The following is a 19,397-nucleotide window of genomic DNA, read 5'->3' on the forward strand; positions in this document are numbered from 1 at the left end:
CGCACCCAGAAGAAGACCTGTCACCTCATCTCTGCTGACCATCTTAGATCTGTAGTACATTTTTTAGCTGTCTCAAGCCTAGATTTTGTAAATGCCATTCACTATGCAAATTCACCACTAATCCTTCTTGGGTTCTTGAGTAGAATACTACTCGCCGAAGAAGCACTTTGACACCTCGTCAGGAGTAGTAAGCGCTATATAAATGCACTAACAATACAATACAGTACAATACTGGCATCGACCTATCTGACATTCATGGATCCACTCAGCGCAATGCTCAGCTGCTAAGGTGATTCATTTTGCTAGTAGAATCAACCAAACCCCGCACATAATTTATAATCTCTATTGGGACCATATCACAGTCAGAACCATCTTTGGTGGTTCAATGGGGCTCAGAAGTAACAAAGCACTTGTTGGGACAGAGAAAGGTCCTCAGCATGACCCAGGACCATGCACCCCTACCTAGAGATGCCCATATCAAGCTGTAGTATTTTGATCTACCACCTCACCACACATGATGAGCATGCTTGTGCACTGAGGCCTTTTTTCGTGATGTGGAATGAGACCCAGAGCTGGGCTCTGTAGTGAGGAAGGCAAACCAAGTGCACCTGCCATTCTTACAAGAGTGCCTACTGTCATCTACCAAGGCTGTAGTGGACTGGCAGTGATGGCAGAAAAATGGTCATAGGGCAAGCTGGTCTTTTCCCTGTTGCCTGCTTTGCAATAGAAGCTACCAGCCTCTTCTGTATATGAAATTGCTCTGCCAGTCCCCTATAAGAAGGTCCTTTGTTCTTTTGTAACAGAAAGTGATGCAGTGTGTAGATGTTACATATTTGCGCTTTGCTTGTGTGTGAAGAATGCATGTGGAGAGCGAGACAGTATGCTTTGTACTATGTAATGTCAACACCAACAATATCAAGGTACAAGAATATCAAGGACAAAATATTGAGGGACAAAACATCAAAAGGTAAGTGACTAAATGGTAGTATATATTAATGATTCTTAACTGCTCCTCTGCGTACCTTAAAGCTATATGTACAGCGTAGATACATATGAGGAGTTACGTACAGCAAATCTAAACCTACTTCCCTGTCAAGATTTTCTTTTTGATATTCTGTCTTTCATATTATGCTCCATCAATAGTATGGCTTCAATATTTAGTGGGCACACCCGTCAGCCACCGTGTGTTCCATTTTGTTTCAGGCTTACTCTGTATGGTACTGAAAATGGAGGTTTGGAGGGAAAGCCCATTTTACAAATGTAAACTGCAGGGCTTTCGCTAGAACACTCCATAGACCTCTTTTAGTAGGACAGATAGGGAAGTGTTGCTGAGATTTTTAAGACAGCTGGAGAAGGTCCCTTGGAAGATACGGAGTTCCCCTGCCCTTACCGTCCCTCTGTTCCCTGGTAGGGGCTCCCTCTCCCACAGATTACCAGGTAGTTAAGTTGGGCAGCCTCCCTTGCCTTTGTGCTCTTGCTCTGGGGTGATCCTGAGAGGAGGCTTCCAGCTCTCCTTTGTCACAAGGGCCATGGCTGGATCAGTATGTACAGAATTCACAAAAGTGCAGATCTGCCAAAAACCAGTCATAAAACTGAACTGCTGGACTAATAAAGGACTGTCTGCACTTGGGTATAAAGATGAGGCAGAAACTTCCAGACGGTGTACCAAGGTTTCATTACCAGAGGCCTGGGCCCTCATCAGTGGCATCTATGAGATTTCTTTGAGCTCTGGGGTTGGGGTACTGACTGCCAGCCAGTTACCATTGTCATTTATGGGTCTGGCATCCTGGGGAGAATTTGGTGAACTTCCCAGCAGGGATGCCTGCATCCTACTGAGAGGAAGAGAGCTGACCGACCGCTTAGGAGACACACTAAACATATCCTGCCGCCAGGTGCACTGCTCCGACACCGTGCACTTCCACTGGACTTGTGTGGGGGCTGCTGGTACCTTCCTTTCGTTCATGTGGTGCAGTTGTTGGACCATGCCAAGTGCACACCATTGGAGCAGGGTGGCCTGAGCCAGGAAGAGGTGCACATAGTCTGCGAAAGGACTTTGCGAAATTCAACATTGGGGCCAAAAGTATTCTTTCATTGTTCCCCGATGGGAGATAAGAGTGTACTTGTGTTGGGGTGGGGTAAGTGTGAGATTTGGCTGTGAGGGAGAATTCCAAGAGAACCAGAAAATATCCTCTTCTAGGGACCACAACACTCCCCCAACCACGGGGCCAATGGCCACAGTACTGACCAGAAAAGACGGTCTCATAGTGCCCGATTAAATGAACCTTGTGTACAGTGATCCCTTTTCCTTACTGCATGTGATAATATTAAAGTACTTTCTTTTCTACATATTAAAGAAGATTCTGGATGGTGATTTATTACTTGTTACATTATATCTGTTGAGTGTCGCGTCTCTAACCCACTCCACCTCGTTGACTAAACCTTAGACTGCTTGACTTCACTACCCTGTCAAGTGTTAATAGGTTGTATTTGATGACCAGTCTTGTGTCCAACAGTAAGGTTAGAAGCCTGGACAGATGGTGATAAATAGCTTTTAGCAAAGTAACCTCAGATTGCAAAGGAATTTCTAACAAAAAGTTCCAATAACCCTTGTCATTGAAAACTCCAAATTCAGAAATTGGAAACAGCAACGAAGTAGCACTTCTATAGTGAAGCCTCTATAACCTGGAACTCATTGTCTCTAAACCTTACAACATAGATCCTGCACTACACCCTCTGTGTTCCCTAAACAGCTCAAGGCCTACCTTGTCAGACAATTACTAGACTAAGATCCTTACGGATATTTGGACTCTCCATTAAATATGCAGTTGATTAAAGAAATGCTGCGAAACTGATACTCCTCCCTTCTCCTCTCAATGTATACCTAGTTGTGATAGTTTTATTTCTATGCAATGCACCCTCGCCCCTTCTGGTCCAGGTCCACCATATAGATGGTTAATTATAAAAATTTAAGAAATAAACTTGCAAGGTTTATCTGTTTGCCAGTCTTCTGTGGAACTGGTAAACAGATAATTCCAAGTCATGATCTAACCAGTGGCGGCTGCCTCAGAACAGGGGTAGTGAGGCGGGGGTGAAAAATAAAAGAAGCTTACCTGGGAATGTGCTGCCTCTTCCCCATCCTCTTCTCTCTTTAGTGCACTGGCAGCATGGCCAGACGCATCCAGGTTCCCAGACTCTCCCAGCCAATCACGACGCTGCTTTACAGCAGCGTTGTGATTGGTCTGAGTGCCGTGCTTCGGTGCGCAGAGAAGGACTGGAAGCCTGTGCATGTTCTCAACCCAGGGTGTGCAGTATAGCCTAGTGGAGAACATACAAATTGCGCATGACGGTTTGGTCGGCCCCGGAGGGCCGGCCACACCGTCATGCCCACTCAGGGAGTGCAAACCACTCCTTCCCCTGCTCTGCCCAGCCCCGTCCGTGCTAACCTGGCTCCGAGTCAGCAGTGAACAATAAAATGATGTAACGTCATGTTATCATCATTTTCTTTTTCTTTTTTTGGACTGCTCTAAGAGCAGTGGGACTACGCTCCTGCGCCTTATTTGAGGCACTGCCACTGGCCTCAACCTTGAGATTAGTGAGACAATAGATTCCAACAGCATACTTCAGAAGACAGAATGAGGTCTGCCTCGTGTTTGAAGTCCTCCACCCTACCCTGAAAACACAAAAAAACTATTTTCAAAGAGGGAGGGAGCACACTGCCAGTAAATCAGCACCAGTTTTTCCATTGTGTTCTGGTCGATGCCGTTCAGAGTGGTTTTAAACTACTCACAAGCAGGGCTTGAGTCGGGGTACCACGCAGGTGGACGGCGTCCCCCCACTTATTTTACCAGGAGCTTGATAAATGGAGCAAATGGAGCCACACATTCACTCTTTGTCCTCTCTGGGGCGAGATCGGAGCTCATTCAGAATGCTGCTCACGCGCTGGCTTCTCTGATGCAATCGCATCTAAGGGGTGAGCGAGGGGAGGCCATGAGTCTGATGGGCAAGCCACCTTTTTTGATGTCACTTCCTGTTGTGACGTCAGCGTCCCCCCACTTCTTTTTTTAGGACTTGTGCCCTGCTCACAAGTAATAAAGTCGACATAGCCACTGCTCGAATTTCTGGACAGGGGTATCTGCATTATTGCCTGTCTTTGACTGAAAGAAGAAGATGGATTTGGGGGTTCTTGACAAGCTGCTTGTAGTATATCAGAATAAGAACCACTTTAAAGCATGCAGGTACATCCCACTATTCTAGAAAAATTAGGAGGCCCCCTGTTTGGGTTTGTCTGGGACCAGGGGGAAAGAGAATAAAAATCACGTGGTGTCCCACACTACAAGTCCCAGTGCTCAACTAAAGGACTACTGTATGTATATTGTTGTGAATCTGACAGTAAAACATAAACGGACCTGTCTGGGACTACTCAGGTACGGAAAAGGCAAGCGGTAAGAGGTTCTGGTACATCAAAATTGTAAACTCCCACAAGTTATTCTATCATTTTTACACAATTCTAGCACAAAATGGATTAATGAGGCTGTTCTCAAGAGGTTTTTTGTTAAAAGCGTGTATACATTTTTTTTATTAATATCTCATACTGTTTGATTTAGCAATATATTAAAAACATAGATGAGTACACATCTCAATTAAATACACAATTTATAAAATGCAAAACATAATACATAAAACAAGAATCAGAAAAATGTCGACACAGCGTTTCGGGCTTTTTTCTTATACAAACACCTTCTTCAGGACAGATTCTCGAAATTAAAATAATTTGTTTTGAACTCAGTGGTATTTTGGAGTTTGTGCTGCCTCAGGATACCTTCAATTATGTGGGTCTGTTGGCTATCAGTGCTTCTTATGAGGATAATGGCAACTGACTTGAGCAATAGTAAGTGCGGTGGTACACACTGTCCAGGGGAGCCACCGATTTGAAAGAGAATACTTCTTAATGGTATTTCATTCATAAAGTAAGCGGATCACTGAAAACACAAGCTTTCTTCTGCTGCATTCACTGGCACATAAGGACTCAGGAGTTGAACTCCCGTCTTTATGAGGATTCAGACTTACTTCTTTAAAATGTACACCGGCCTCCCTGCTCCTTGCTTGGACAGCGTTGCCTGTTTCGTCTTCTTGCCGTCAGAAAAACGAATATTCGCTTTATTTTGATGTACCAGAACCTCTTACCTCTTGCCTTTTCCGTACCTGAGTAGTCCCAGATAGGTCTGTATATGTTTTACTGTCAGATTCACAACAATATCCATATAGTAGTACTTTAGTTGAGCATTGGGACTTGTAGTGTGGGACACCACGTGATTTTTACATCCCATTATTCGTCAACCAGATGACTCTTGGAGAAGCCTAACAGGGGAAAGGGAGCACATGGCCTGCAAGACAGCACCACTTCTGAGATTGCATTCTAGTAGATGCAGTTCATAGTGTTTTTGAATTACTCACAAGTAGAAACATGTTTGTCCCCTGCTCTGGTGGAGCCAGTACTTGCATTTCTGTTTTTTGGGTTCTTGCTCATCTTTAGCAGAAGCTATCAGGTAGATTTTGGGTGCTTGAAATGCCATTTGTAGTGCTCTGTGGAAAGTACCACTCCAAAGCATGCAGGTGCATCCGATGGGGGCCATAGTTTAAATATTTAACTGACATTAAATGAAAAATCCAGAAATTCTGAAAGTTTTGGTTTGTAGCTGGTTGTCTGCTGCAGGTGAGCAGTCAGCCACGGCCAGTGCAGGTAAGAGCGGTGAGGCCGGGTGGGGGGCATAAATAATCAATTTTCCCTTGTCACCATCTGTCGAAATCCCCCCCCACCCCGGACCCGGGCCCACCGCACTTACCTGCATGGGCTGTGGCTGTGAGCAGGGACAATAAATAACTGCTGGTTATGTCAAAGATGGGTGCTTTAAATTATTTAAACCTCAGGCCAAGCTGTATCTGGAAGGATAAATTAATGACACTGAAAAAGTGTCTGCACGGGTTGCCGCAATTTTTTTAATGCAATTAATTAGGTAGTAATCAACATCTATCACTCGCCTGCACAATTGATTGTTGGATGTGTCCACCTCCTACAGCCCTTAAACATACATTAATAAATGATATTGGAAGTTTTTAAATAAATTATAAAAAAAAATCTATTTTAAACCCTTCTTTTTCATAGATTAAAAAGGCTTTACTTTTTCATTATATATAACATTACCCTTTGCAACACTTCTGCAGTGTTTCTATTCCACATTGAATGCAACATCTCTATGAAAGCCATTGATCCGTATTGAAGTGGTTGCCTTGTCGGACTCTTACGGCTGGCAATGTAAATAAATATCATAGAAATAGAAGATCTTGCATACTGAACTTCAGCCATTTTCTTTTTTGGATAGCTGGGATTGTACTGTGTATTGAGAGCACTGTTTCTTTCTGCACTGTGGGTCCCCATTAATTGTGTGCGCTTAGCACCGAGAGTGACAGTCCGCCAAATGATGAAAAAAACGCACTCTCCTTACTTAGTACAGGCACAAACTCTGACTCTTTGTGACTGTGAAGGGAGAGAGCCATAGTGAAAGATCAAGCCAATGGATCCATCTTCCACTGCGGGCGGATCCAGCCATATTTTAAAGAGGAGAAAAGGTTATCCCCAGATGTAGGTCCTCTGATTGACTGAAGCTGCCTGCAACAAGTCGTTTTAGGATTCCCAGTAGCCCCATGCCATCCTTGTAGGGTGCACCCTTGGAGAACCCTCTTACTCGATCATTCAATCAATAAATCTTTAAATCATTGTTCACTATTTTCTTTAAAAACATATAACTAAAACAAACAATAACAGATGCATAAGGTACATAAAATATAGAATTTAAATAGGTAAATCCATGCATTTAAAAAAAAGATTAATTTCTAAAGGCGACCGAATACCTGGCTCCATAACTAACAATGGCATTGCATTTAGCATTATAAATTCGGGCCTATTTTAGTGCAAAATCAAAAATTCCCCATATGAACCTTACAAACTGTTGCCTTCTAACTGATAAAAGATAATGCCACTTTATGTGGTAATCAAAAGGGATTCCTAAATATGAGCAAAATGCAACTCTGCCAAGAATTTGGCCTTCAACTCTATAAGAACTAGTTCTGGTCGAATTTGATCCACCGATCACGGTTAACGTCATGGTGAAACTGGTGAAATGTTCAAGTCCATCCATAAAAATCAAAAGAGATTATTAATAATATTGGTTGTTCTTGAAATAGGAACCTTATCATCAGCTTAGAGCAACACAGGGGTGGGACGGGTTCCTACTAGAGGCAAGTCCATACTGTACTTAGTCGAAAAATGCCCAATTCGTTAATATATAAAATTCAAAGAAATTATCAAGTATACAATCATGCTCACTGACCATACTTGAATTGACTAAATCGGAACACTATGCCCCAGTATCATATCTCACCCAGGCATGCAGTTGGCATAAAAAATGTACAATAGTGTCATCAACTTCCTTGGATGTCATAATCGAACAGAGCGTAGATCTATTTACTCTGTAAGAATCAAAGCTTAAATTCATAAGTGCCATCTGAATGGACCCTTGTTTGGCTGCCATATAGTAATTCATTATCAGATGGTCTATAGCACCTCGGCCACAGTGAACCCACACTGAAAGTCAGATATTATGTTCTTATCTTGGGCCCAGATGGACAGCCAGTCTATTAGGACTCTTCCTGCACCTTTAACTATCTAGGCAATCAAAGAGATCAGTCAGCAACAGCCATGATCACCTGTTACCTTTCTTAAAGATTGGCACTGTAATACATTGAGAACAAGACCCTAGAATCTTGCTATATCACGCAATATTATATATAATTGTTAATAGTGGGGGCCAAAGATCAGTATTATATACTATACGGCTATATGAACTCAGTCAAATCTTAGGGCCTTAGGACTGGTATTAATAGCTTCTGTAACCTCTTTGAATGTAAATGAAAGTGGATTAACTGGCAATGACTCATGCAGTAGATTGTCAGAAAAGAATGTAACAGAGGCAAACTCAGTTTTGTCATACATCTTACTAAAATGGGCAATCCTTTCAGCTGATTAAATAGAAGGTACAAGATCATGGCCAGTCCTCTCCTAAAAAAGGGGAGTTACTAACACTCCAAAAAGACCCATGGTTTTTCATAGCACAAGTAGCCTCCAAGTTTGTCTCAAGCCTCCTTTCTGAGTTCTGACTTCCTAGACTCACTGGCTTTTTTTTATATGTAAGTCAACACAGCAATTCTATGTTTGTCTTGAGGGAGCTTTAATTCAAAATAAAGAATTTTGTATGATTGAGAATATGTAGTGACAAACGAGTCATTAGTTCTAATAATATTTCTGTTAATAGTCGAAGTCAGTAGCTGTTTGATAATAGTTGATATAGTACAAAAAAAGACTAAAATGGAATTTGTAATCAGCTTCTCCATCTAGACAACAAAACCCTGCTTTAATGCAACTAAATAACTAATTAATAAACAAGGAGTTTGGGTTTAAACGTTCACAACAAATTCTACGGCCTTTAAGAAAAAATGCTATCCACTATAAGATTAGTGCAAACAAGAGCAATAAAAGGGGAATTATGATCACTAATGGCATTATCATTATTTTTAAAAATTTACAACTGAATGTCACAGAAATGTCATCAATGGTGTTAGCACCATCTCTCCCTACAAAAGTGGGAACTAAAGCTTTCTCTGCAATGATGAACTCATTTGAGTTCAATAAATTAAAACCATTTAGTAAAGTGTTCAGGGCTTCGCCATGTCAAAGAGCAAGGCCAGTGGCCAGTCCATAGTTCAAAGGAGGCACATGTGTGCATGAGAACCTGCACAAGGAATGGGCATCCAAATTACAAACAGCAAGGCCAGTGGCCAGTCCATAGTTCAAAGGAGACACATGTTAATCATGCTAAAAACAGAATGATTTGCAAAACATAAACTGATCAGATTTGAAATTAAGAAAACATATTTCATGACACATATGTAGGTAGATTAAAATCCCCTTTAATCTATAGGGACATTGAATAATTAAAATTAGATTTCAATTCATCAAAAAATAGATAATGATTTAATATGACAGTACATATTTTTACTAAAACAATTATGCTAGAGATACCCCACCAGTAAATTGTGTTTATTACTAAATTGAAGCCCAACTGTTAGCAGCTAGCAGATTTGGTGTCTAGGGTGGAGTAATACAATTAAGAGTCACTGATATCAAAGTTAAAAAAAAAAACATCCTTCGCACTTTCAGAGCTATTAGATGTTGCTGAGATTGCAAATGAAGTATAACCAGACAAAGAAAACGTGGAGGTGTACCAAGTAGCTTGTAAAGAGACAATATCAAAGGAAGTCCAGGCTAGGTTATCCTGTTTGGATGATAAGCCGGCAATATTTCAGGAGAGAATGTTTACATTAGCAGTAGAAGCTATATGCTCACATTGGGGGAACCAGTCAATGGCAGTCGAGTGTCAGAATTCACTGTGTCCGAAGGATCGAACCTATTTGACAATGAAGCGGAGTAGGTGAAGCCATGCAAAGCTATACCTTTCAGCTTAGCTCAAATGTCTAAAAATAATAAATTGTGTTTAGAAGGTTCATAAAAAAACAAGTGGAAGCTCTTAAACTCTCTCTTTCTAGGAGGCTGATGTCAGTGTAAGTTATAAAGTGTGTAATCTGCCAGTTGGGCCTCTCTAAAATTGATGATAATACAGTCCCCTTGCCAGAGCTTTGGACTACTCTGTATCCATGGTGCAACGTCTAACCATTATAATATTTTCATACAGGTTGACGCAACCACCCAAAAGTGGAATATCTGCAAGAATTTTAAAAAAGTGGGGTTGCCCTAGGTGGAAACTATTAAAAAGGAGTTTGGGGGAGCGGACGGAAGAAGTGGAATGATATCCTTAGCGTTGAGGATTTATTTTCAGCTGGTGTACCTGGTGGCATAGAGGGTTAGGAAGACGATTGGATCCTAAGCAGCTTAAAGTGAGACTAGATTTTGTTTCAGTCGTGTTACCATTGGAATAGGTGGGAAAGGGGTTAATGGTGAGTATTGGAAGTGAATCACAGCTTAGACCACAGGCAACCTGACTTGGACCCTGATGTAAGAGAGGGTAGATTTACAAATGGGGGGGGGGCAGATTTACAAGCCCCCTGCGCCACCAGTACGTCACTTTTTGTGATGTACTGGTGGCATATTTCACTGCTGCATATTTACAAGGACAGGAAAAGCCACCCTGCGTGACTTTTCCTGTCCTTGTAAATATGGCCCCTTGACACGATGCACTTTGCGTGAAAGGGGCGGTCCATGGGTGTTGCTGTGGGTGTACCCACGCAACACCCAAGGAAACAGACACATTTCCAGATTTACGAGGAATCATGAATCTGGAAATGTGTCAGTATGCTACGCCACCCTAAGGGTGGCGTAGCGAGGTGCAACAAGGAGAAATGTTTTCATTTCTACTCGGTTTTTTCCTCTTTCAATGCGTGCTGCATTCTACAGCACGCTTTGAAAGAGGAAAATTCCTGTAGTGATTGTTTTTGTGAAACTATCTCCCCATGACGCAGGCATCCTCGCACCATGGTGCAAGGGTGCCTGCGCCAGCGCATGGCAGCTGTTTGTGCACCAGCACAGGGGAGAGCACATTATGCAACATATTATTGTAAATATGTCGCATCTCCTGTGCTCTGAAAGTGACTCAGTGTGACGCAGTCAAATGGCCTGCGGAATGCACTGGGCCACTTTCTCATAAATCTGCCTTTTGATTTTGAGAAAGACCTTTCGCTACTGAAACCAAGTGGCCCACTGATTTCTCGATGAGTGTTAACCTTCTATATTTGTTCAAATAAACCCTCAAATAGAGCCCCTAAAGCATCCTAAGGGGGAATGGTAGATGTTTGGTTAATTGGGGATTTATCTGCTTTTTTAAAACTACAGTCTTTACTAGCGGGCTTTGTGCCCTTACTCAAAAGAGAACAAATGTGATAATTTAAAGATATTTGGGCTGTTGGTACATTTAGTCTTTTTTCTATAAAACGGGTGGGGTGGGATCCTGTACATCTGTCTCTATTGTTAATGAGCACCACTGCCCGTGGTTACAGGGTAAACATTGTTAACAAATTCAACATAGGAAGGACCCAGGGGATTTCTGTTTATGCAACCTAATTCCTATTCTTCTGTGTTCATTTAAAACTCCCACAGCACTGGTTAAACAAGCATTTGCAATGCAATAGGTCTCGCATTTATGCAACTTTAAGCTATTGGCATTGTAAATGACAAAGCCTTTTATTTATGTCTTAAAAACAAAAACAAAAATAAAAGGCATTGTAATTTGCAATGTCAATAGCTCAGACTCGCGTAAATTCGAGACCTATTGCAAATGTTTGTTGGTTCTGAGATCAACCCGGTTGAAAGGTCAATATTCCTTTGCTAATGTCCATAAAGAACGTTTCCTGGAGTTAGTCGTTCCTCTGTTCTACAGGTAAAACAGGTACATTTTATTATTTTGTTTCACATTATACAATCACATATATTAATGCATTTTATAGCACACACTACATAAATGAATAAGCTCTAGGTGCCGATGGCTGGTGTTATTATTACTCAGCTTAATGGTACTCACTGCCCCCCATTGAAAGAATGAGTGGGTGAGAGGAATCAAAAGTACGCGCTTTATGTTTCACACAGACCTATGCATTAATCCATGAGTTTGCGTCACTGGCTTCGCACAAGGAGCACTGATAGATTATCCCCTTAGGCTGGACCGGAACAATAACTTGCAGTTAGGAGATCCATAGCTCGATATGTGAGGAGGAGATGCCCAATATCCCAGGACAAACAGCTAAAGAAAAGATCACAGCAGCCTAGAGACAGGACACGACTGCATGTTTATACAACACACGCGCTGGGAGGCAGCAGTATCTAAACGCGCAGATCCTCGCTGAAAGGAGGAGTGGGGGGGACATGACTGAGGCGCTCAAGTTTCTGAAAGCATGTTTTAACTGAATGGAATTCCTAGAAGTAGAGACAATGGGCCTGAAGGGCTGAATCCACTGGAAACCCCTAGGTTTTATGTCACGCGACTTAGACAGGCCTCCAGGGTGAAACACCCACTGATGGAAGACGAAACGGCAAAGAACGCCCACCACAAACCACTGCAGCTACAGTACACACACACTCATGAAACAAGCTCCTGCACTGCTCCAGCATTGCAGGAGCGAGAGAGGCTAGGCTTGAGAGCATGTGCCCCAGCAGACACAGTACGTTCACTTCTAGACTGTAAACGACAAGCATCGATCTCTTAGCATTATGGGGCTATAAAAATAAGACAGTGATTTGCGACAGAAGCAAAGCAGGTGACCCAGTCGGTTCGGAGGCGAAAGAGCGTCCACAAAAAACCCTCATTTCCAATGGCAGGCCACCGTTTAGCCTAAACGGTGACTCTAGCCTATGGAATGGAGGGGAGGGCTTAATCCCTTTTCTGAAATCCCTCTCTCACAAAACGTCTCGCCAGCGAGCAGCGCATGCGCTGCAACGCAGGCAAGACCTAAAAAGGAGTTAGCCAGACTCTTCGGGGCACAGACAAGCCCGGTCTTGTCCCGCTCATGTTCCACAAAGGGGGGATGACAGGGAGCTTTATAGGGCTTGGCGGGCTCTTGTCCTCCTCCATTGTCTCTCTGAAGAAGAGGAAGTGTAGTTGAAACCCGCCCGGCCAAAAAACAGCAGTCCATGTGACCCATGTGGTGGGAGATGAAAGAACGCTTTATAGTGCTTGGCGGGTTCTTGTTCTTCTCTGAAGCCCCTCTGAAGCCTGGAAGCTGTAGTCCAAATGCTCCCAGGCCAGCAAACAGCAGTCTTTGTCCTTGTCCCGTCCGCGGGAGATGACTTTGTGCTTTATAGAGCTTGGCGAACTCCTGTTCTCTTCCTCCGCACGCCTGAAGCCAGGAAGCCTGTGAGGTGTAGCCATAACAATCTCAGTTCATCAAACAGCAGTCTGTGTGACTTATATGTCAGTGTGCACGGATTCATTTGTGGTGCACAATTAGGGTGCCTCTTGACGTCTTCTGCAGGGGTCACTCCTCTATGTGAGGCAACACCCACTTGGATTTCTCACCAGTGCGCATATTGCACAAGAGCAATACATAATATGGAAGGGGCATTACAAGCATCTGTGGCGCCTTATGTAATACTTAAGTGCCCTGGGACTCAAAAAGTGGGTGCCTGTGTCCAGTGTACCACAAGGGCACTCTTTAGGGAGGAGGAAGGAGGGCATATTCAAAGACTAGGAAGGGTTTTATGGTGCGACATTCACACACTCACAAAAAAGTAATCCCACTGCTATTCACAAACCGCACTTGTATAGTATTTACAGCCAAATGACCCACAACAGTCATAAATGTACTCCAGCTATGATCTGGAGTAAGTTCAGTACCGTACATTGCCAACGACCAGTACTGCAACATCCTCCCAAAGGGAATATTCCATCGAAACCAATATTAAATTAAATTAACTTATTTTCAGTTTTTACATATACATTTCATTTGATGTTAAGAAAATAATATATTCGTTTATTATAAAATATGTTAATAGCCTTTTTATAAATGTAAACATTCATGCAATGTAATGTTCATTAATTCTACACATAACTTAACATATTTTTGTTACATAATGAAAATATGTTAATGTTATACTTTAGGTGGAATTTTTTAATTTAAATATTAAGAAACATATTTTGGGTTGGTATTCACACATTCGTGTGTGTAATTTCATGGTGACAAGTGCTTGTGGAATTGTTCTATTGGATTTTCCTACTTAGTGCAATCCTAGCCATAAGGGAAATGTAGCACTGTGTGTTTTCGCAGGTTTCCTTTGCGTGACCACCTGACTCAGGTCACTACAACACTGTAGGCAGTACTGAACTTTTCGTCTGCAAATCATTGATCTCAAATGTACTCTAATTAGCCTAATTCGTTCAAATCAAAGAAAGGAAAACACAACAGTCCAGGACTCAAACAATGTCCTTTAGTGAGGTGGTTGCCATAGTCATACAACAGATTTGGGGATGATCCTGAAGGTCGTCAAGCTGTGGTTCTAAATGGTTAACAAGCCTCTGTGCCGGTGATAACTGGCTTCATTTTGTTATTTATGAAAATGCCGTCTATATGGCAATTTTTTAATAGTTGAAATCAGTGCAAGAAAATAGTACAAACCACACTACATACATGCATTTAACATACATTGCAATGTTTTATTCATTTTATGACAGTACATGTCACCGTCATATGCAAAAGAAATTATACTACGTTCACGTCAATCTCTAACTGATCAAAGATAGTGTAAACCCATATCAAAACAATTTATGATAAGAGCTAACATTGAAGCCCTCAAACCAGAATAAAACATATTTGTAGAGTTTAGGGTCTAAAGAACATATAGACTTTGCACTAAATCCAAAGCCCTAAGCGTGGCTCAATGGTTAGAGAGGCAGACCCTGATGCAGGGGTCTGGCCCGGGACCAGGGTTCAATTCCCACCTCGGCGGCTCTAGGACTCAATTTCCTCGGACCTGATAATTCTCGCCTCGGTGCCTAGTCTAATCATGGGTCCCACTCTGTGACTCTGGGCAATAGCTTGCTTAATCTCCACAACGGCCCCAGCAGCGTTTGGATGCCTGGCTTCACCTTGGGGGTGCCCAGGAGTGGACATTTCACAGGGAAGCCAGGAAGGGTTCCACAGCGGTATGAATACAGCGCTACGAGACCTCAGGGTAGAAGGCGCTATATAAATACAAACACACAAACACATTTTTTCCATCTCACCTATCAGTCAATTCCAAGGGTGCTCAGATACGACCGAGGTCCCTTGGACCAATTGAGCCATACATAAGAATCCACTATTCTCAACCATCCCTTGCTACAAAGTAGTAACCAAAAGTGTTGCATAAATTCCATTGAAAATTGGGTTGAACAATTGTAAGCTCCAACCTGTGAGCCATTTCAACAGGTTTCCTCCTTTACCTAGTGCCCGCTATGGGGTGATGACATACCACTTCTCAGGTGGTATGCTGGGTCAGGCAGAAAGCAGGGGTCCAATGCCAATATTTCTCAGGAAACAGGCTAAACAAATAACAGTTCAGGGCCATACCACTCACATCCTCTGATAGACCAAGCCCTTCCTATGTTTCGCCTAAGAACAACATCTATCATTGCAACCCGGGGCCAGATTAATTGGAGGATTGGGTTGCACTTGCATCACAAAGATCATGCAAGGGCTATGCAATCCTTAAGTCAGATTTATCAAGCCATGGCAAAGCCCCCATGTGTGGCCCTGCGTAGCTTGATAAATCCAGAGTAACGCAATGCAGTGCAAGTCGCTGCCTTGTGTTACTCCGTGGCGAGAAGGCATTACATGGGTGGAGGGTGGGAGTTCTCATGCATCCCCCCATGCTTTTTGACTCATTCCCAGAGTTACCAAGACAAGTAAACATGGAAATGTGTCACAATTGTGCACCTTCCCGATAGAGGTGCAACGAGGAGAAATATCTTTATTTCTCCTCATTGTTTCTTCTTTCTATGTGTATTGCATTCTGCAGCACACTTAGAAAGAGGAAAATGCTTCTACGGATTGTATTTGCGCAGGCAGATGTCCCTCCCTGTACAAAAACAATCCTGCCTGCGTTGACATTAGACAGCACATGGTGCACCAGCGCAGGGAGAGAGCAGGAATGTGCCATATCTTGGTAGATATGGTTCCTTCCCGCCCACTCCATTTGATGCAGTGCAGCTCACCAAGTTGTCTTGCAGCGTGCCAATGTGTCAACTTTAAACCAAGTTCTTCAGCATGCCTGGTGCAATGCCGTGTGAGCATGGTAAAAGCATGTATCGACAACTTATGCCTTCAGGGGAGAACAACAAATACAAATACCTCAACCACCTGGATTTTCAAAGGGGAATCACGTCTGCTAATCATATGTAGATATCAACTAAAGCATGGAGCTCTGTACCAGTGTTTCCTCCTCCCTTAGCGTGGTGTGCATCGGAGGAGTTTTATGGTCCCACTGCAGAGGGCCAGTGATCTTCTATGGCAGTAATTTGAACTTTTGCTTTGTGTTGATTAAGATCCCTGACATTCCAGGCTTCCCCATACCTAGCATGGGCAAGGAAACCCTAAAAATGAGCTTTAAAGGAGGAGAAGATTCTGAACCTAGTTCTCTACAAAACCTTTGACACTGCATCCCTCAACTCCCTTGGGCAGGCTCACCACATGGACATTTGTAAGGTGAAGTTGTCGCTCTGGGTTCTCAGATTGATGTTCAAGCATTTATTTTCTCTTGTAAATCAGAGATTACCTTAGCTGGACTCCTGACATCTTCAGTTTGGAATGCACAAGTTGTGCTCTCCTAAATTCTGTAGATCATTGTATGCCAGATCAAGTCAATATTCATTGCTCAAATTCTTGATTGCAAGGAGGTATATGTGTCCCTAAGCACTATCTTGACATGGGCAATGGAGGGTTCCAGATGTGTTCAACAATTCAATGCTGGGGAACTGAGCAGCAGACTTTTCCTTTAGTATGCTGGAATTCTTTTGAGTCTCCCAACTCCGATAAATAGGCCTGGAATATCTGTTCACCTTGTGGGCCTGTAAGTTTCTAACAGCATCTTTCCAGACGTGTGATACATGGTAGAGCCCTCCACTCCTGCAGCTTTGTGGTCAATGTTGCACTAGACTGAATTTGTTCTAGCACACCGCAGTAGCGCTGCATAATAGCTGATCATAGAGATGAGTGCGTCATCAAGAACTTGTGTAGATTAGCGTTCTCCACATATTTACTGTCATTGACGGATTTCCTCTGACATCCAGCAGGGGTTGGGTAGTGAGGGGAACTTGCTTGCTTGGTACTACTTTTGAGAACGTATGTTTAACTAACACACGTTCCGCGCTACAGTGACTGACATGACTAACATCGATCACTCAGCAGCAGTGGGATCATGTGTTTATGGCAATGCTGATGAAAATTGTGATTATCTGAAAGGCAGTGGTCACCTTCTAATATGAGGTGATCACTATCAGTTGTTCAGATTGAGAGCTTTGCAGCCGCCCCCGGTCAGCAGAGTCTATGGGCTGCGATTCCCTGGAAGAGGCCGCCTGCCCTGTTGTAAAGTCCTGCCTGCCTGGCAGGGATCACACTGCTTTCAGACCAAGAACTGGAGCAGCAGCTGCTCATGAGGGGGTCATTTCTATTGTTTCCTGTTCAGCACCAGCACACTTTTCCTTGTAGTATGAAAAAGGAACAATGTCCATCAGCAGGACTGTCCTAAAAAATGTTAGCTATGTGACCCTGCGGGGAGGTGCCATCAAAGGTCTCCAAGGGCGGAATCTACTGCGGCTCTGCTGCCGGGAACTTTGTGCTTTCTAAGGCGAAAGATCTGCAGGCTCGGTGAACTAAGAACCCTGCAGAGTTTTGCAGTGCCAATGCTCATTTAAACTCAAAATGAGGCCCTAACAGGTCAATATCATGCCAGAACTTTGTGTACATAAGCGCAAGCAAGGGAAGCCTTCATGGAATCATTCTGTCAAAGTTTAACGCACATCATCCCAAAATGGCCACTGGTGTATGCTCAGGCGTATGCATACATGCTCATGGTCACCATCTTGCAACATTTTTTGTTGAAAAGATATTAATAATTTACTGCTCCAAGATGGTTGGACGTCCTTTTTGGAATGACAAATTAAGAAATAAAATATGCATTGAAATGCCACGCAAATACAGAAGTGAGTGGCCCAGTTGATGTGTGCAATGATATGCACTCGCAAAAGAAATGAAACAAAATGTTAAAAATCATCCAGACAGTGCTAAAACATAAATGAAGTTAAGAAGCTCCCTGATATGAGCAGTGGAAGGATGCAACTGATCCAAAAGAAGGTGATTAAGACCCTATGCTTCATGGGCAGGACAAAAACAACAATGGGGGGAAGCCATTGAATCAGGAGCCTCGAACAAAACAGCATCCAGTCTTAAGCAAGGGTCTGACCCAAAGCCCACTCTATGTATTGTTGGAAGTCAAGGGTGATTTGACAACATACAGTTAAAAACATCTATAGGTGAGACCTAAAAAAGCAAAGTAACAATAAGGCCCTCATTCTGATGTCAGTCGGACGTTGCGGTCCAACCAACCGACATCAAGCTATGCAGACCAACCTCTGCTTCTCCAGTGTGCTCAAGGAGCCAGTTGTGGCAGCGGTCGGAAAGTAATACCCTACAATGGGGTGGTGCTTGCTTAAGCACTGACGTAGGGTTTACAATTCCATTTCATACAGTCGTTCCATGGCGGTCCGACCACCATAGAAAGGCTGTCGGAAACTGACTTTGGGGGCTCTTAGCAGGGCCCCAGTCCCTCAGTGGCCTCCGCTATGCCCCTCAAACATCCATGCACCTTTTTTTATATCCGCTTTATCATTGCGTCTTGTGCTCTGGCCCTTTTGCGACAGCCAGCAAATGCCGCAATAATAAAGGGCATGTTTCCAACCGATGCGCTGGCGATCGCATCGTAATGCGGCGGATTGAACCTCCGACTCCTTGTCGGACGGTCCCATTACCACAACGATGTTGGTCGGACACTCGTCCTATCAGCATTATAATTAGGGCCTAAGGGTTGAAACATTTTTAAAACTCCGAGCCAACCATAACATCAAGTCTCTGGCTGTATCCTAGAACAGCATTGGGAGATTCTCTAAGCTGAACAGGACCATGAGGTGTTAATCACACTCCCTTATATACTATTGTATTTTGAGTGGTACTTGTTATGGCACAGCAACATTCTAGTGGCCTTACTCAAAGCTCTGAGTAAATGAAGTCTTCACTGTTTAGCTTTGAGCTTGACTGATGTGTTTGATCAGTTAAAGCTCAAAATACAGGTCGATGTTTATTCTGGTGTGCTTGTCTTTATTTCTCTTGTTGATTTATTGCCTGGGGTGACAGCTACCTTTGTTTCACATCTTAAATAGATTGACACATTGCATTTCCTTCTTTCAGAGGATCAGGGAACCGACCTGTTTGCAGTGGCTGTACATGAGTTTGGTCATGCCTTGGGCCTGGCGCATTCCTCGGCTGAGGACTCCATCATGAAGCCATACTACCAGGGCCCAGTGGGAGATCCCATCAAGTACCAGCTACCCCCAGATGACGTCTATGGCATTGAGCAGCTCTACGGTGAGTGAACAAATTAATAGCAGATTTATGTTTATTCACCTTAAAACAGCCATTACATATACAGTAAAACCACATTACATACAAACATTATATTCAAGTTATTAAAAAAATACTAATTTGCACAATCATTAAATCTGAAAGAGACACGTTAGTGATAGATTCCT

At 43.0% G+C, this 19,397-nt stretch overlaps 1 protein-coding gene across 1 annotated transcript in view; it reads left to right on the forward strand.

Annotated features, from left to right (window-relative positions):
• MMP25 (matrix metallopeptidase 25) overlaps positions 1 to 19,397 on the forward strand; it is a 157,961-nt gene that overhangs the window by 106,148 nt on the left and 32,416 nt on the right. Inside the window, exon 5 of the mRNA XM_086931713.1 lies at positions 19,057 to 19,233. Within this exon, the coding sequence (XP_086787839.1) occupies positions 19,057 to 19,233 (177 nt within the window). The remainder of the gene's footprint in view (positions 1 to 19,056; positions 19,234 to 19,397) is intronic.

Source organism: Lissotriton vulgaris, chromosome 7 (assembly GCF_964263255.1).
Source record: "Lissotriton vulgaris chromosome 7, aLisVul1.2, whole genome shotgun sequence".
Classification (NCBI taxonomy): Eukaryota; Metazoa; Chordata; class Amphibia; order Caudata; family Salamandridae; genus Lissotriton; species Lissotriton vulgaris.